Source organism: Callithrix jacchus, chromosome 4, assembly GCF_049354715.1.
Source record: "Callithrix jacchus isolate 240 chromosome 4, calJac240_pri, whole genome shotgun sequence".
Classification (NCBI taxonomy): Eukaryota; Metazoa; Chordata; class Mammalia; order Primates; family Cebidae; genus Callithrix; species Callithrix jacchus.
In genome coordinates this window covers 3,132,601-3,150,276 of record NC_133505.1, presented here as the reverse complement: position 1 = coordinate 3,150,276, position 17,676 = coordinate 3,132,601, and the positions used below count along the sequence as shown (strand labels likewise).

The window sequence follows — 17,676 nt, the reverse complement described above, 5'->3', positions numbered from 1 at the left end:
GGGGCTCAGAACATAATTCCTCAAAGTATGGCATCTTTGGACGCTGAGTACTTTGAACTAAAGGAGACTGGGAGAACCTTAGAAGCAAGGTTTCTGACCTCTTCCGGTCCTCTTGTCTCCTGTCGTTTCTCCGCTGGAAGGGAGTCATAGAAACCAGAAGGCCTCTTTCCCAAAGCAGGTCATGGAAACTACAACTCCTCTCCCCCAAAGCAAGCCTTAAAACCTAGAAAGTCACTGTCCCTTCTCCCTGAAGACTCATTCCAAAGGCGTCCTGCCATACCTGGGAGGACGGGATGCTACACAGAGAGGCCGAGAAGAATCTGGACAAGCCGTGCTGTTTCTTCCATACGATCTTTGCCTAATCACATTTCTAAATATCTCTCTATTCTTCCTTGGAGATACTATGAAAACACAGTTTTCCTTGGGTCTTTGGAGCTTCATTTCTGAAGTCTCCAGTGTCAGGTGAAACTTTGATTAGATCCATTTCTTATGCTTTTCATTTGTTAACCTCTTTTTTGTTATAGTTCAAGCTTTAGGTCTCACACTTTTCTGTGCCCTACAACATTGACATTTGTGTTTTTCAACAATGTACATTCTTTCTTCTTCTTCTTTTTTTCTTGAGATAGGATCTTGCTCTGTCACCAAGGCTGGAGTGCTATCTTCCCACCTCAGCCTCCCCAGAACCTGGGACTACAGATATGAGCCACTACTTATACCCAACTACTTTTTGTATTTTTTGTATAAATGGGGTTCTACCATGTTGCCCAGGCTGGTCTCAAACTTCTGGGCTCAAGTGATCCACCTGCCTCAGCCTTACAACCTGCTGGGATTACAGAGGTGAGTCACCACATACGGCCCCTTGTGAATTCTCTATGTTAAATCAGATGCTTTTAAATTTTTCTTCTCCTACCAGCATGGAAACAAATAGATTTCTTTTTCTTTTTCTTTTTTTTTTGAGACGGAGTTTTGCTCTTGTTACCCAGGCTGGAGTGCAATGGCGCGATCTCAGCTCACCACAACCTCCGCCTCCTGGGTTCAGGCAATTCTCCTGCCTCAGCCTCCCCAGTAGCTGGGATTACAGGCACGCGCCACCATGCCCAGCTAATTATTTGTATTTTTAGTAGAGACGGGGTTTCACCATGTTGGCCAGGATGGTCTTGATCTCTTAACCTTGTGATCCACCCGCCTCGGCCTCCCAAAAAGTGCTGGGATTACAGGCTTGAGCCACCACGCCCGGACAGAAGATTTCTTAATTTAAAAAGCAAGTTTATTTCATTTAAAGTACCTTTTGAATGGCTCTTTCTGGTTTTCCTCAGTTATGATGATGTTAATTGACAAGACAGTTGCTCGGTATATTCCCATTGGTTAACTGAGATACCTTGTGTATTTTTTTTTCACATTAAAAAAGAGTTGTACTGCCCGAGGCAGGCAGATCACTTGAGGCTAGAAGAGCGAAACTAGCCTGGCCAACTTTTAGTGGAGAGCAAGTAAAACCTCGTCTCTACTGGAAAAAAAAAAAAAAAAATGTAACCGGGCATGGTGGCCTGTGCTTGTAATCTGTTGTTACTCAGGAGGTTGAGGCAAGAGAATCACTTGAACTCAGGAGGCAGAGGTTGCAGTGAGCCAAGAGTGCACTATTGCACTCCAGCCTGGGTGACAGAGCAAGAAAAGAAAAGAAAATGTTGTACTTCTAGCATCCTTCAAGATTGAATAGAAGAAAAAGAAAACAAGAGAAATAAAAGTAATTGGCTGGGCGCGGTGGCTCGTGCCTGTAATCCCAGCACTTTGGGAGGCTGAGGCCCGTGCACAAGACCAGATGAAGCAGTTTATCAGTCTGGGTGGTGCCTGCTGATTCATCAAGTGCTGATCTTAGGAGCAGTTTAGGCAGGATCTGCATCTTGAAGCCTCCAGTTGCTTGACTCCTAAACCACAGTTTCAAATCTTGTGGCTAATGTTTGCATCTAGTCCCCAGGCAAGAAGGAGGTGTCCCCTGGGAAAGGGCTGTTACAGGTCTTTTTTTTTTTTTTTTGAGACGAGAGTCACTCTATCACCCAGGCTGGAGTGCAATGGCGCGAAGCGGTGCGATCTCGGCCCTCTGCAACCTCTGCCACCCGGGTTCAAGTGACTCTCCTGCCTCAGCCTCCCAAGTAGCTGGGATTACAGGTGCCTGCTACCACACCTGGCTCATTTTTGCACTTTTAGTAGAGACGGAGTTTCACCATTTTGGCCAGTCTGGTCTTGAACTCCTGACCATGATCCACCCACTTGGCCTCCCAAAGTGCTGGGATTATAGGCATAAGCCACCGCGCATGCCCAGCCTATAGTCTTTGTTTTAAACTATAAACTAAGTTTCTCGCAGTTAGTTCAGTCTACACTCAGCAATGAACAAGAACAGCTAGGAGGTTAATTTTGTATTTAGTAGAGTTCGGGGGCAGCCTGACCAAATGCTGTTAAGGTTGTTGATCCCAGCCAGGGCCCAGACCCTTACCACCGTTGCTAGAAAGAATCAAAGGACAAGTCAGAAAATAGTGAAAGTACAGAGGTTTATTGCAAAGTGAAAATAAGTGCTCAAGAGAGCCAGTCTTGCCCAGCAGTGATTACGGCTTCAATCCTTATGGGTTTCTTTAACCAAGGAATGGAATATTCATGAAAATGTCTGGAAAAGGGTGACAATTTCTCAAAACTTTTCCATGAAACATGGGTGTTCTTGGAACTGTCATGGCATTGGTGGGTGTCGGATTTCTACGTTAAGTATAGAATGAGGTCCCAGGTGAAACCTAGGTCAGATCCCATGCCAAGGTGGGTCAAGTAGGACTGAGCCAGCTTGGCCAACATCCCAGTTTTCAGGGTCTTTTTGGCCCCTAGCTTGTGCAGCTATTTCAACATGCTTGGAATTTTCTATTCTCTTGTGACCACCCTAATTGACATCTGTATACCATTCTGAGACCACAGAAAGAAACGAGGTCTTGGGACTTCTGGGGGGTTGGAAGAGGTGGTGATGCAAGTGGTCAGAGGGTGAGGGAGGAAATGCAAAGGTTTTCTTGTTATGTAGATAAAGTCTCTCAAGTAATCTCAGAAGAATAGCTGACTGCCTGTGACAAAGTACAGTTTTCTCTCGTTTGAGTCAATCTTCTATTCCTCTTTGGGGAGGGAAGGGGGCGGAGAAAGCCATTATGTGCAACCACCATTTACTGATGTAGATTTCCTTTAGAGGTGTAAATTTCTTTTACAAAAGAGTCTTTCAGAGCTTTTCTGTCTGCAGTTTCTCTGAATAGCCATCTTGAAATATGACAAAGTATAATTCACAGTGACATATTTTAGTCTCCCACAAGAGGCACTCAAAACTAAGATTCAGGGATAAAATCGAGCTCAATGAGTATTTTTTTTTTTTTTTTTTTTTTTTTTTTGCACCTAATGTGTTTTCTGGGGTGCTGTCCAAGGCCCTAGAGTATATTCCCGGATTTAACCTTTAAAGCAATCTCTTGAGGAAAACAAAGTGAAGGTAATGAAAATATTTTACCCCAAAATACATTTCTTTGGCCTGTTTGGAAATGCGGCCTCAGAGCCCACAGACTGCTGCAGCCCTACAAACCACTTTTGTGGGGAAAATTTGCATTTGTAATGTCACTATGCCTTCCCTTTCTAGTCTTTCCCTGGATCTAGGAGAGATTAACTGAGAGTCTGATACCTTTATGTTTCTAGACACTGTCTTGCTTTGTCAAAACAGGTTGGTGTAGGGGTGCAATCACTGCGGCCTTGAAGTCTTTGGCTCAAGCAATCTTCCTGCCTCAGGCTTCTGAGCAGCTAGAACTACAGGTGTGCGCTACAACACACGGCTCTTTTTCGTTTTTCGTAGACAGGATTTTGCTATCTTGCCCAGGCTGATCTCAAACTTCCGGGCTCAGCGAAACCTCTTTCCACAGCCTCCCAAAGATGGAGGGTATGAGCCACCATACCCAGCCTGACACCTTTAAAGCTCTAAAAGGGACATTTACCATCTATTTTTTGAGGACTGCTACCTGTGGGGTTTTATCCACATAACAAGACTACCCCTTGCTGGCCAAGCCTCTTCCTTTCTCCCTCCCATCATGTTTTGCCCGGATCCAACCTTGCATTCTTCCCATAACCCTCGAGGTGGTATCTAAACTTACATGCCTCATTGGCGGGTCATTTCAAAATCTCTCGTGTCTATGTGCTAAATACACTTCTATGCCTTTTATATTAATCAGCCAGTCTCACGTCAGCGATTTTCAGCGAGCTTCCGGGGAGCCAAAGCTAGTGCCGTTTTAAAAAAATGTTACCCAAAGTACCGGCCTGCAGCGTTTGCGCCAAAGGCTTGAGACAGTTAGCGTGACTCGCCCCATTTTGGCTGCTGGACCTATCATCTGCTCTCCCCCGCTCTCGAGGGCTGTCGAGTTGAGGCAAGGGTCGCGGGCTGGCCACTGAGGCAAAAACAAGATACAGAGCAAGGGCCTGCAGTTTACGAGGACATTGTGCTGACTGCTTTCATATCCCCCTTTAATCCCTGTGTAAGCAATGGACTTGCTGCAATTGAGGTGCCTGAGGGGCAAGGACCCCTGCCCATATTTTCTCAGGAGCTGAGCCTTTGCTCTACCTCCTGATGGAAAACATAATTAACAAGCCACCATGAGGACGCCATTGTTTGATTGCACTGTGTACTCTTAAAAAAGCTGTTATCACAAGCCCCTGATAACTATTTTTACGTGGTTTCTGTTCGCTTTTCCGCTGAGCAAAAGTAAATGTAACAAGAAAAAAGGCATAAAAGCTGTAACCCACAAAAATAAAGCTGCCGCCTGACGTAGGGTCACGCAGACCTCCAGACTCCGCTTTTCTTTTTTTTCACTTCCGCACTCACTCCCTCAGGTTGAACGAGACATCTACGTTGGCGGTCTCGGGGACTCCCCCAGGTCGGCAGCCCCCGCGGCAGGCGTGCCGGACCCCAACACCGGCCCAAAGAACAGCATGAGCAGGAAAGGATTCATCCCACCTCATAAATAGATCTTTCCTCGAGAAAAACTTTAGCCTTCCTTAAACCCAGAGAAAGAGCACGTTGAAGACAAAAGTTTCCCACTGCTTTGAAGCTGCACTTAAGACACTTCAATTCGTGGTGTAACAGCTATTTCCATGAGAACCTCAGTGGCTCTGAAAAGAGCCTTTGTAAGGAGAAACGCTAGAGCTGGGGATTATGCCCTCTCACCGCGGATGCGGCGCGCGAGCTGGATATCCTTTGGCATGATAGTCACCCGCTTAGCGTGAATGGCACAGAGGTTGGTGTCCTCAAAGAGACCCACCAAGTAGGCCTCGCAGGCCTCCTGCAGCGCCATCACCGCGGAGCTCTGGAAGCGCAGGTCGGTCTTGAAGTCCTGCGCGATCTCGCGCACCAGGCGCTGAAACGGCAGCTTTCTGATCAGCAGCTCGGTGGACTTCTGGTAGCGGCGGATCTCGCGCAGGGCCACGGTGCCGGGCCGGTAGCGGTGCGGCTTCTTGACGCCGCCGGTGGCCGGGGCGCTCTTGCGAGCCGCCTTGGTGGCCAGCTGCTTGCGCGGAGCCTTGCCGCCGGTGGACTTGCGGGCCGTCTGCTTCGTCCGAGCCATTGCGGAGGAAGCTTTGCTCTGACAGCTAGCAACTGAGCGAGTAGTGGCTTCTGCCAGAATTTATAACGATGATCTGATTCTGATTGGTCAGAACTCTTGTAGGAATAACCTGATTGGTTCTTAGTACAATCTTCATTTGTTCCTGACACGCCCCCTTTTTGTTTTTGGTTGGAGTCTTATTCCGATAAGGGTGGAATGCAGTGACCCTATCTCAGGGCACTGCAACCTCCGCCTTCTGGGTTCAAGCGATTCGGCCTTGGACTCTCGAGTAGATGAGACTAAAGGCACTTGCCTTGACGCCCGGCTAATTTTTGTTTTTAGTCTATAGAAACGGGGGTTTCACCATGTTGGCCAGGCTTGTCTCAAACTCCTGACCTTAAGTGAATCGTCTGCCTCAGCCTCCCAAAGTGCTGGGATTACAGGCCTAAGCCACCGCGCCCGTCCTCCCTACCAGTTTTATTTATTGTTTTTAACCAATCATGTTAATATTCCCCCAATAAAAAAAAATCTGACCTAGAATTTGTGTAAGTCAGTCGTAGTCTTAAACTCGTTTCCAATGGATCATTTTTCCTATTTCGGTATTGTGTAAAAATATATAGAGTAGAACAATGTATTTGTTAGTATTTCCAAACAGTGCTTCCGTTTTGTAACTGCTTCATTAAATCTTTTAGTGACTGTACCAAGACCCAAAACAAAAACAGTTTAAACTTAGGCTGGCACATTGTCCCCTAAAACACCAAAGCCTTAGTTTTGCCCAGTGTGGTGTGGGGAAGGAGTTTGGTAGGCGCTTGACCAAATGATACCAGTGAATAGTTCCTGACATTTTCATTAACCGAGTTTAATGCAATCCAATGATGGCTGATTGGATTATTAATTCTGTAAATCATTGCTTAATTTAATTAGCGTGTTCGGAATGATGGGTTTGGGTCAGCGGTTAGATTTTTGCCGGTGAATCTAGGTAGTTCTGACACCAATTTATTAGGATGGAGATTTTAATGTAAGGACCACCAGGCTCTGGTACCGATAAAGACGCATAAAAACAAGAGAAAGGTTGGCTTAACATTTATTATAGTCACAGGAGCAAATAATCACTAGAAATAACTTTTGATTGGGTTTTGTTTTTCCTTTTGAGACGGAGTCTCTATCTCCCAGGCTGGAGTGCAGTGGCGTGATTACGGCTCACTGAAACCTCAAACTCCTGGGGCTGCAGTGTTCCTTCTGCTCTAGTGATCCACGAGGGTCACCGCACCAGTATTTTTTTTTCAAGAGGGAGAGATCTCGTTATGACCAAGGTGATCTCTAACTCCAGGCCCCAGGAGATTTCACCCCTCCCCACCCACCTGCTTTCCAAAGTGCTGAGACTACTCGCGTAAACCACAGCGCCCGGCCCCAGAATGTTTTTTAAAGATCCAGGAGGAGAATCTGGAGGAGACAATAAATGAGGGTGCTCCCATGTTATTGTAATGTAGCAATTTTTTTTTTACCTGTACGTGTCAAGGAATATAATGTGGCAATTTAACAGTATGTTTAATAGGCCTGAGTCAATATTCATGTTTTACCCAATAGGAAACTAATGACCTCACGTACTGGAACCTAGCCACGAATTTCTGAGATTTGGAGCACAGAGTGCTCAGTTCTTTCGCAGAAATGGTGGGTGGCTCTGAAAAGAGCCTTTTGTCTTATAAATTTACATTTTTAAAATTCAGCCCTTATTTGCCCTTGGCCTTGTGGTGGCCCTCGGTCTTCTTGGGCAGCAGCACGGCCTGGATGTTGGGCAGGACGCCGCCCTGCGCGATGGTGACCTTGCCCAGCAGCTTGTTGAGCTCCTCGTCGTTGCGGATGGCCAGCTGCAGGTGGCGCGGGATGATGCGGGTCTTCTTGTTGTCGCGGGCCGCGTTCCCCGCCAGCTCCAGGATCTCGGCCGTCAGGTACTCCAGCACCGCAGCCAGGTAGACCGGCGCGCCGGCCCCGACCCGCTCGGCATAGTTGCCCTTGCGGAGCAGGCGGTGCACGCGGCCCACGGGGAACTGGAGCCCGGCCCGGGAGGAGCGGGTCTTGGCCTTGGCGCGGGCTTTGCCGCCTTGCTTGCCGCGTCCAGACATGGTATAACAGCCAGTGATCTAAGTCAGAAACGACTGGAAGAAAACTGCAGGGACGCGCATTTTATATCAGCTGCTGGGCGCGAAAAAGAAGCCGGCTCATTGGCTAAGCTGGCCGTTCCCTCTTAAGCGATGCAAATCAGGGTTCTCAATATACGTGTTTTGATTGGACTGTATTGATATTGGCGTCATGTGGGTAAATTCCAATCAGATAGAGGAGTTTCTCAAGCTCATCTGCATATGGAATTGTAAATAAATACGGCATAACTGAGCTCGTCCTCATTCTTTGTTTCTTGAGTGCTGTTTCACTGTCCTCCGCCATGCCCGACCCGGCTAAGTCCGCTCCCGCCCCGAAAAGGGCTCCAAGAAGGCGGTGACCAAGGCGCAGAAGAAGGACGGCAAGAAGCGCAAGCGCAGCCGCAAGGAGAGCTACTCCGTGTACGTGTACAAGATGCTGAAGCAGGTGCACCCCGACACCGGCATCTCCTCCAAGGCCATGGGGATCATGAACTCCTTCGTCAACGACATCTTCGAGCGCATCGCGGGCGAGGCTTCCCGCCTGGCGCATTACAACAAGCGCTCGACCATCACCTCCAGGGAGATCCAGACGGCCGTGCGCCTGCTGCTGCCTGGGGAGCTGGCCAAGCACGCCGTGTCGGAGGGCACCAAGGCCGTCACCAAGTACACCAGCTCCAAGTGAGCCCCTCGCAGCTGCTGACAATCCAAAGGCTCTTTTCAGAGCCACTCAACACTTCCAGAAAAGAGCCGGAACATATTGTTTGTAGGCGTCTGGGTGGGCTCCGGCCGGCCTCCATTAGGAGGGAAGATGGGAAAAGGAAAGCTAAGCTCCCGCCAGGCACATGTAGTTTGGGTTTTGGGATATACTTTGGGGAAAAAGGCTGGCAGTTGTGCTTTCAGCAACAAGTTTAGTTTCGGTTACTTTTCAAGTGCCAGTAACATCACCGTTCTCTGATTGGGCAGCGCCCTATTTGAAAAGCCCGCCGAGGGCTGCAATTTGCCAGTATTATCCGGGCTGTTTTTCAGAGACGTCTGGGAATGGAAGTGAATTTTCCATCCTGTGCAGGAGTGCAACGGGATCTGACGCCAGGAGCCGAAGTTGTAAATCACCGTCCCACTGTCTGCAGCAGGACGGATCCCGGGGGAGACTGACTTGCCGGTGTCCTTTTTCCATACACTGGGGAATAGGCATTGTAGCATCTTGTCTGCTATCGCCGCAGATATGTTAGGATGACTTGAAATTATTGGTGTCAAAGCGGGACGGGAAGCTCCTTTAAGATAGAATATTGAACAAAGAACCCGGCAACTTGGGAAAATCACATTTTTACAATGCTCGATTTTTGTTTGTTTTGAGACGGAGTTTGGCTCTTGTTACCCAGGCTGGAGTGCAATGGCGCGATCTCGGCTCACCGCAACCTCCGCCTCCTGGGTTTAGGCAATTCTCCTGCCTCAGTCTCCTGAGTAGCTGGGACTACAGGCACACGCCACCATGCCCAGCTAATTTTTTGTATTTTTAGTAGAGACGGTGTTTCACCATGTTGACCAGGATGGTCTCGATCTTTTGACCTCGTGATCCACCCGCCTCAGCCTCCCAAAGTGCTGGGATTACAGGGGTGAGCCACCGCGCCCGGCAACTTTTCCTTTCTTTTCCTGCGGTCACTTCCCTTAAGGCTGTGGGAGGAAGGCTATCTCGGACTAATAGTCTCGTCTCTGTCACAAGGGACAAACGGCCCCGAAATTAAGCCAGATGGTCAGAGGGTCATGCAGAATACGTCATCGGATTAGCCGTTCACTTCCCTAAAATGTTCTCCTCCCCAGTCCCTGTACCTTGGCGCCTCGGGCTGGGCGACAAGCAGAGCTCCTTGGAGACCAGTCCCCTAATTTCGTCATGTTCCTTAACTTGGCATCACATTTGTCCCCTCCCTTCATTCCTCTTTGCTCTTTTTCGAGATGCTCCCTCGCTACGCATCCCGCATCCTCGAGAGAACACCTGAGGGGCATTAGCCTCCGAGTGGGTGAGAGAGCATATGTGACCCTCGCCTGCCATCTTGTGACAAAAGAGCAAAAGCAGAGTTGGAGGCCTAGCGTTTTCCAGCCCAGTTAAAACGCTTTCTTCCTTTCTCCCACGTCAGTGGCCCAGGGTAGGGCTTCCATTTCTCACTCCTTCGATTTGCACGATTTAAGTTTCTCCAAGACTCGTTAGTGCGGAGGTTAAAAGGGGGTGAGGGGAGTGGGGGAGGTAAATAGGAAGGGCGAGGAGTAGGTAAGGGAGAAAGTCCGGTTAAGTTTTGTGATCTGGTCAGAGCTTTCTTTCCAAAAGAAGTAAACAGAAAAGCCAAAATGCTTTGTACCCTAAAATAAATAATAATAAGGTCATGCTTTCTAGTTCTGTTGGACTAAGTCCCCACCCCTACAACTCCATTTAACCTTAATTACCTCTTTAAAGGTCCTCTCTTCAAATACCGACAACGCTGAGGGTTGGGATTTCAACATGAGGTTGTTTTGTTGTTTTGTTTTGTTTTGTTTTTTGAGACAGGATCTCACTCTGTTGCCCAGTCTGGAGTGCAGTGGCGCAATCTCGACTCACTGCAACTTCCACTTCCTGGGTTCAAACCATTGTTCTGCCTCAGCTTCCTGAGTAGCTGGGACTACAGACACCTGCCACCATGTCAGGCTAATCTTGGTGTTTTTAGTACAGATGGGGTTTCAGCATATTGCCCAGGCTGGTCTCAGACTCCTCACCTCAAGTGATCCCACCTGTCTCAGCCTCCCAAAGGGCTGGGAATACAAGCAAGTGCTAGGATTGATGGCACCTGGCCTAAGTTTCGGGGAAATACTGAAGTCCACAACAGCACTTGAGACCATTTTCCAAGCTTTGATCCCAACCTTCTATTCCAGGTTCCCCTTTATAAAATACCTACATTTAGCTTAATTTGCAGATAAGATGAGAGTTATGATATTCCTTAAACCAGAAGCTAAAAGTCAGTGGCTCACAAAGGCAAAAACGGCTGGATATTAAAAATCATGGCTTACCTCTATTTTTCTTGAAGCACAGACTTCTGACACCGTGTTTCACTTTTCCGGTTTTGATAGATAATTGACCAAGACACATGTCACTGTTTTCTTAATTCTGCTGTAAGAACCGCCATGCCATAGCACAAGCATATTGATGAATGCCAACTAGTGTGGAGACTCACAAAGCCAGTGGGAACTTAAGAACTGAAGAGAAAACCCGTGCAACTTGGTTGCCCCGATTTCTCCCTTTTAGCAATGCAAGCAAAGGGACAGCGTCTTCCAATATTTCAGGAGTATATGCGGCTTAATATAAAATATAAATTTTCAATACTGACAGCTAATAAAAAATATATATCATGTTACAGGCTAACAAAAAGAAATGTCTGCTGACTTCATGAAGCTCCTCATCTCTAAAGCAGAGATCTCATGAAGCCCTTCGTCCTTGAAGTTGAGATCTCTGGATAGTAACGAAGATTCCTGTAGGCATGACAAGCTTCTCACCACGCTGCTCTTTCTGCATTCAAGGCCCAGATCAAATGCCCAGGCCTTCCCAGCTTCCTAAATCCTCAACTGAAAAGAATTAATTCCTCACTTGGCCCCTCTGGGTACACCATCAGGCCTCACATACATTATGCATTCAAGAGTTATTTTCTGCCGGTTAAGTAAACAGATAAAGCGAACTAAAAAAAACAAAAACAAAAAATCCAGTTCTCACGGCTATGAGGTAAACGTGGTGAGAGATATTTGGAGGTGTTTATTGTGGATTGAGTAGTTATCTGGGTAAACCTGTTCTTTTCTATTTGTTATATTTGTCTTATTTTTTATTAATGTTATTCTTCATGGGGGTGGGGACTTCCCAGCAAAAACTGGAAGGCCTGCTAGACAAATTCTAAAAGAGCTGCAACACTATTTTCTATTAATATTCTTAATTGACAAATCATAATTGTATACATTTTTGGAAGACAGTGTGATGTTTCGATATATTGTTGGGGCTCAGAAAACTATAACCTGAAATGAAGTCATCAGTAGCAGCAACAGAAGCAGAAGTTTGACTATAGGTCATAAGACCCCTATTCCAGAGAGGGACCTGCCCCATACCCAGAAAGAAGGATTGCTGCTCAGGCCAAGAAGAATCGCACAGACAGCCTTGCTGAGTTTCCCTACACAGTGTAGTAGCATTAGATCCTACCCTTTGTGTCCAGTCATATTTCTACAAGGCTGTTCATACTTTATGGAACTTTAAGAAAAATAGACAATTTCCTCTTGTATCTTTAGGTCTTCATTCTGAAGGGCTCCCATGCCCCATGTCATGCAAATCTATGATCAAATAATTTTTTTTCTCATTAATATGCCTTTAGGCAGTGATTTTCAGCAATCCTTCAGAGAGTGAAAGAGAAGTTTTCCTTTACCTCTGTAATGTAATTCAAGGAGTCTTTCTTTCTTGGTTCTTTCTTTTCTTTTTTTTCTTTTTTTTTTTTTTTTTTTTTTGCTTTCGCTCTGTTGCTGAGGCTTGTATGCAGTGGCACGATCCCAGCTTACTGCAATCTCCACTTCCCAAGCTCAAGCCTCACGCCTCAGCCTCCCAGGTAGCTGGGACCACAGGTGTGCGCCACTACCCCCAGCTAATTTTGTCCTTTTTGTAGAAGGAGTTTTGCCATTTGGCCAGGCTGGTCTGGAACTTTTGGGCTCAAGTCATCCGCCCACCTCAGCCCCAAGTGCTGGGATTTTCAGGTGTGAGCCACTGTGCCTGGCCCCTGACCTCTATAATGTGTGCTGAAGGAGTCCAGGAAATACCAGCCCAACGTATGCCGCATTGTTATGCTGATTAATTCAACTAAAGTCACTTGGGAAACAGCAAATGCACAGAGGGGCTCTTTCTGAATCTCCTTTATTTGACTAAATGCAGATTCTCCAGGAGAAGGAGGTCAATTAATCATGAAAATCCTTCCTAGATTTCCTAGATGAACAGCAACAGAAGTGGAACTGAGAAGAGACTAGAAATTAGCTCCTCATCCAGATGGGCCACAATCTATTCTTCTGAAAGCCCATTCCTGTTTTCATTGTCATCCTCCCGGGTCCCTCCGACTCCCCTTTTGCCCTACTCCTCTATTTCAGTACCGAAAGAACTTAGGTTGTAGAGTTGATAAAATGCTGAAAGATTTTGGGTGATGCATGTCGAGGGGAGAAGGGGGCAGGTGAAAGCTAATCTCAGTCTCCTTTTCCTCCAAACCTGACCAGTTCTTGGCCAGAGAAATAGTGTCCCACACAGGGAGTTTCTTGGCGCCTCTAAGAAATTCTGAGGTTTGAAAATCTCTGTAGTTGGCATGCAATAGTGTAAAATGGACAACCGAGGACTAATAATGTGAGGAATTTGAAAGTTTAAGTTCTGGCCAGGTGCGGTGGCTCAAGCCTGTAATCCCAGCACTTTGGGAGGCCAAGGCTGGCAGACCACCTGAGGTCAGGAGTTCTAGAGCAGCCTGGCCAACAAGGAAAAACCCCATATCTACTAAAAATAGAAAATTAGCCGGGTGTGGTGGCGCATGCTTGCAGTCCCAGCTACGCAGGAGGCTGAGGAAGGAGAATCGCTTGAACCCGGGAGGTGGAGGTTGTGATTAGCCAAGATCGTGCCATTGCACTCCAGCCTGGGCAACAAGAGCAAAACTGTCTTTAAAAAAAAAGTTTAAATTCTATCCACCACTCACCTGGCTGCCACCATCTCATTTTACGTAATTTACTGGATTGTCTGTTCTTCCTGGTCTCTTTTTCCTCAACTAAAAGTGATTTCCAAAGTCTCTTCCACAAGAAATAGTTTGCTTCTGAAAATAGATCTCCATGTGGATCGCATGAAGCTATCACTAACATGTGACACATGACAGGATTCGTTTCAATCATGGAAAAAGTAGTTCTATACTGCCAACCTAAATAACAGAGGGAGGCTCTCTAAAGGAAAATATATTTTGGGGGAATAGAGCTTTGTAATGGGAATACACATGCCAGAGTAAACACGGTGAGTGTACAGGAAGTGAAAAATAGACAAAGGTTGGCCAGGGGCGGTGGCTCACGTCTGTAATCTCAGCACCCTGGGAGGCTGAGGCGTGCGGCTCACCTGAGGTCAGGAGTTCGAGACCACCCTGACTAACATGGAGAAACCCTGTCTTTACTAAAAATACAAAATTAGTCAGGTGTGGTGGCAAGCCCCTGTAATCCCAGCTACTTGGGAGGCTGAGGCAGGAGAATTGCTTGAATCCGGGAGGCGGAGGTTGTGATGAGCCATTGGGCGACAAGAGTCAAACTCCGTCACAGAAAAAAAAAGACAAAGGTTAAAAAAACAATTATTTACATAATTGTTTAGAAGAAATTATCCTTGACTATAAAGATTGAGGACTAAACTCTGATTTTCTTTTTTTTTTAAAGACGGGGTTTCACCATGTTGATCAGGCTGGTCTTGAACTCTCGACCTCAGGTGATCCACCCGCCTTGGCCCCCAAAGTGCTTGGATTACAGGCGTGAGCCACCACGCCCAGCCTAAACTCTAATTTTTTATCTTGCCCAAATTCCCGTCTAAGAGGTGTGGGGAGTCATGGCCTGAAAATCATAACTTCTCATCAGATGGGTTTTATTTAACCCTCCATATCGTGACTCACTTTCCAGCCTGACTCTGGGATAAAAAGTATGAGACAAGAAAGAAAATCAAAATATTTTACCCCAAAAAAACATATCTCTTTGCTATATTTTGAAATGGCCCTGCAAAGCTGTTTTTTTTTTTTTTGTGGGGGAAACATTTGCATCTGTAAAGAATCTCTGTTAACATAGCTGGGTCTTTTCTTCCAGACCCTCCCAAACCTGAAGAGATGAACGAAGATCTGAATAGGAAACACTTGTTGTCATCTTTTGTCTCTAAGGGCAGCCACTGTAACACTTCAAAAGAACTTTGGCCTCCACAATCTTTATCTTAATATGAACAGTCCCTTTCTATCAATCCCAGGTTTTTAAACAAATTCAACCAATTGTCAACCAGAAAACGTTTAAATTCACTTGTAGCCTGGAAGCAGCCCCCACCTCCACCCCCTCCAACCCCTGCCCCACCTGGGTGTCCCGACTTTCTGGACCACACCAGGGTATTTCTTAAATGTATTTGATTAATGTCTCATGCCTTCCTAAAATGTATAAAACCAAGCTGTGCCCCGACTACCTTGGGCACATGTTCTCAGGACCTCCTGGGGCTGTGTCACGGGCTATGGTCACTCATCTGTGGCTCAGAATAAATATCTTCAAATGTTTTACAGAATTTGACTCTTTTTGTAGACAAGACCAATAACAAAGATAACACCAGTTCGAGGTTAGAGAGACAGTTACTGGACAGATGCCCTTATAAAAATATTTTTATGCCAGGCGCGGTTGCTCATGCCTGTAATCTCAGAACTTTGGGTAGCGGACAGATCTCGAGGTCAGGAGTCCAAAATCAGCCGGACCAGTGTGGTGAAACCCCTTCTCTACTAAAGATACAAAAATTAGCTGGGCGTGGTGGGGCACGCCTGTAATCCCAGCTACGCAGGAGGCTGAGGCGGGAGAATCGCTTGAACCCTGGAGACAGAGATTGCAGTGAACCGAGATCACACCACTGCACTCTAGCCTGGCCAATAGAGAGACTGTGCCTAAAAAAAAAAAAAAAATTATATATATATATATATATATATTTATCTATATACATATTATATATATTTATCTATATACATATTTTATATATATATATACACATGTACATTTGCAATAGCATTTATACAGGGTTGTGGTTTTTGCAATGTTTTGTGATAGTTTTTATGATCAGACATACAAATATAAAAACCTACTCCTCATGGCCTTCCTGGGCTCTATTTGTCAGAATTTTCTTAACACTAGTGATTACATTTTGATTCTGACAACTTTCACAATACAAAGACAGTGTGCTCGGAGGCCCCAAAGCTTCTTCCTTTACGAAACCACTATCTTTATATAGCTGCTCTCTTTTCAGTTTCATGCTTGCTAATAGGAAACTATTCCAAAACAAAGAATGACAGTCTTGTATAAGATTAGGAGGTAAGTTGAATTCACCGCTTTGGAAGGAGGCTCTGTCTACAATCACAATATCCAAGAACAAACTGAAAATCAATTTCTTAAATAGGACCCAGGGGAAAATAGAAAATAAAGTTCCATTTTTTCTTGACTTTTTTTTTCTTTTAGATAAATCACGTGCCCCTGAGGATCTGTGTGATTCGAAAGTTTCTTTCTGAGCACAGTGTTGGAGATTGAGACCAGCCTGCCCAGCATGGTGAAACCCCAACTTTACTAAAAACATAAAAAAATTAGCTGGGCATGATGATGCACACCTGTAATCCCATCCACTTAGGAGGCTGAGACAGGAGCATTGCTTGAACCTGGGAAGCGGAGGTTGCAGTGAGCTGAGATGGTGCTATGGCACTCCAGCCTGGTGACAGAACAAGACTCAGGAAAAAATATTTTGTATTGCCATAGGCCTAACTATAAGCAAGAGCAAAAACGAAACGGGACAAATGAACATCAAAGTCGTAATAGACTTGCCCTAGAAAGCTGGTAACAGGACTGGGGATGGAGATGAAGAATACCTACACTTCATGAGTGTTTTTCTCTCTTTAAATATAAAAGAGATTTGTCATCATGCTAAATAACAGATCAAATCCGTGTGGTCACTTTTGAACTCTTCTGTAATTTTTTAAAAGGTAAAAGAAGGTGATAAGTAATGAGGAATACTGATGACTGGTGAATTGGAAATTACAGCTATAAAGTAATATTTACCAACTCACCAGTATCTAAGATACCCGGCCTTGTTCTAGGTATGATGGCAGCCACACTGCCAAAACACAAAAATCTGTCCTTGTAAATCTACCTTCCATGAGAGAGAAAATACTAATGAATAAAGACACAATATGCTGCAGGGTAATAAGTGCTAAACAGGAAAACAGACTAGGACCAAGACGTGTTTTGGAAGAGCTGTTTTTCAAAATAACCTTCACAAAGGTTCATCCCTGTAATCCCAAAGCTTTGGGAGGCCAAGGCAGAAGGATCCTCTGAGCGCAGGAGTTCACGACCAGATTGGGCAGAAAAGGGGGACACCTTCGTCCCATGCCCCCACCTCTACAAAAAAAAATTCAACCAGGGAGGGTGGGGAGCACCTATAGTCCCAGCTACTTGGAAGGCTGCTTAAACCCAGGAGTTCACTATGATCCTACCACTTGCACTCCAGCCTAAGTGAGAGTTAGGCCCTGTCTCAAATAAAATATGATATAAAATACAATATAAAAATAAAATAATACTTTCAATTCTCTTTAACTGAATCTCTAAATTACCTATAACTATAAACTTTGAACTCTAAACTCTAAATAATTTGCAAAATGGTAATGTGTTGACGTGCAGATATTTCAGCCCGTGGATTTAGTATCAATTCCCGTTCTGTGAAACAGGGTAACTCTGATTTCTTATCTGAAAGCTGCTTTCTGATCTTCGCCTGGAAGGAACGTAAATATGTCCGTTTGCTGTCACTTTTTGTTTGATTTGAGCTGGCAAGGGAAAGTCGGCGAGGCTGTGTCTTAAGAGCTTACAAGTACCTTTTTACAAAATGGTTAGCAGAGGATGGTTTCGATCCATCGACCTCTGGGTTATGGGCCCAGCACGCTTCCGCTGCGCCACTCTGCTCCCCGCGAATTTGTCCTCTGTCTTTTATTATATATTCCTAAAAGTTGGTAGGGATATTTTTTTTCTTTGATACGATTGAATAAATCAGATTTTAACTCTGCCAACGGCCACTAGTTCTATTTATGTTGCAAATAAGAGGATGAGTTAAGCGTGCATTGGTATCAAACATTCTGAAAGCAAAGAAACCTCGATGTTTCTGTTAAAAAAAAAAATAGCCTGTT

General features: G+C 45.5%; 3 protein-coding genes and 2 non-coding genes across 5 annotated transcripts; 1 reads left to right on the top strand and 4 right to left on the bottom strand.

Annotated features, from left to right (window-relative positions):
* Nucleotides 1–2,526: 2,526 nt before the first annotated feature.
* LOC103792196 (histone H3.1) lies at nucleotides 2,527–5,649 on the bottom strand. Its single transcript, XM_008993787.5, has one exon. The coding sequence runs from the start codon at nucleotides 5,613–5,615 to the stop codon at nucleotides 5,205–5,207; it is 411 nt and encodes a 136-aa protein (XP_008992035.1). The 5' UTR covers nucleotides 5,616–5,649; the 3' UTR covers nucleotides 2,527–5,204.
* Nucleotides 5,650–7,008: 1,359 nt separating this feature from the next.
* Nucleotides 7,009–7,752, bottom strand: LOC100895074 (histone H2A type 1-like). Its single transcript, XM_003732559.6, has one exon. It carries the CDS (start codon nucleotides 7,715–7,717, stop codon nucleotides 7,325–7,327), a length of 393 nt encoding a protein of 130 aa, XP_003732607.1. The 5' UTR covers nucleotides 7,718–7,752; the 3' UTR covers nucleotides 7,009–7,324.
* A 240-nt stretch (nucleotides 7,753–7,992) lies between these two features.
* LOC100403284 (histone H2B type 1-H) lies at nucleotides 7,993–8,458 on the top strand. Its single transcript, XM_035294743.3, is given in 2 exon segments — nucleotides 7,993–8,062; nucleotides 8,065–8,458. Coding segments are annotated over 2 exon segments (378 nt in total). The 5' UTR covers nucleotides 7,993–8,034; the 3' UTR covers nucleotides 8,415–8,458.
* A 3,135-nt stretch (nucleotides 8,459–11,593) lies between these two features.
* On the bottom strand, nucleotides 11,594–11,656 carry LOC118153332 (U7 small nuclear RNA). The gene has a single exon (XR_004742575.1). It is a non-coding gene; the product is annotated as a U7 small nuclear RNA (small nuclear RNA).
* A 5,727-nt stretch (nucleotides 11,657–17,383) lies between these two features.
* On the bottom strand, nucleotides 17,384–17,455 carry TRNAM-CAU (transfer RNA methionine (anticodon CAU)). Its single transcript has one exon. It is a non-coding gene; the product is annotated as a tRNA-Met (tRNA).
* Between the last annotated feature and the right edge of the window lie 221 nt (nucleotides 17,456–17,676).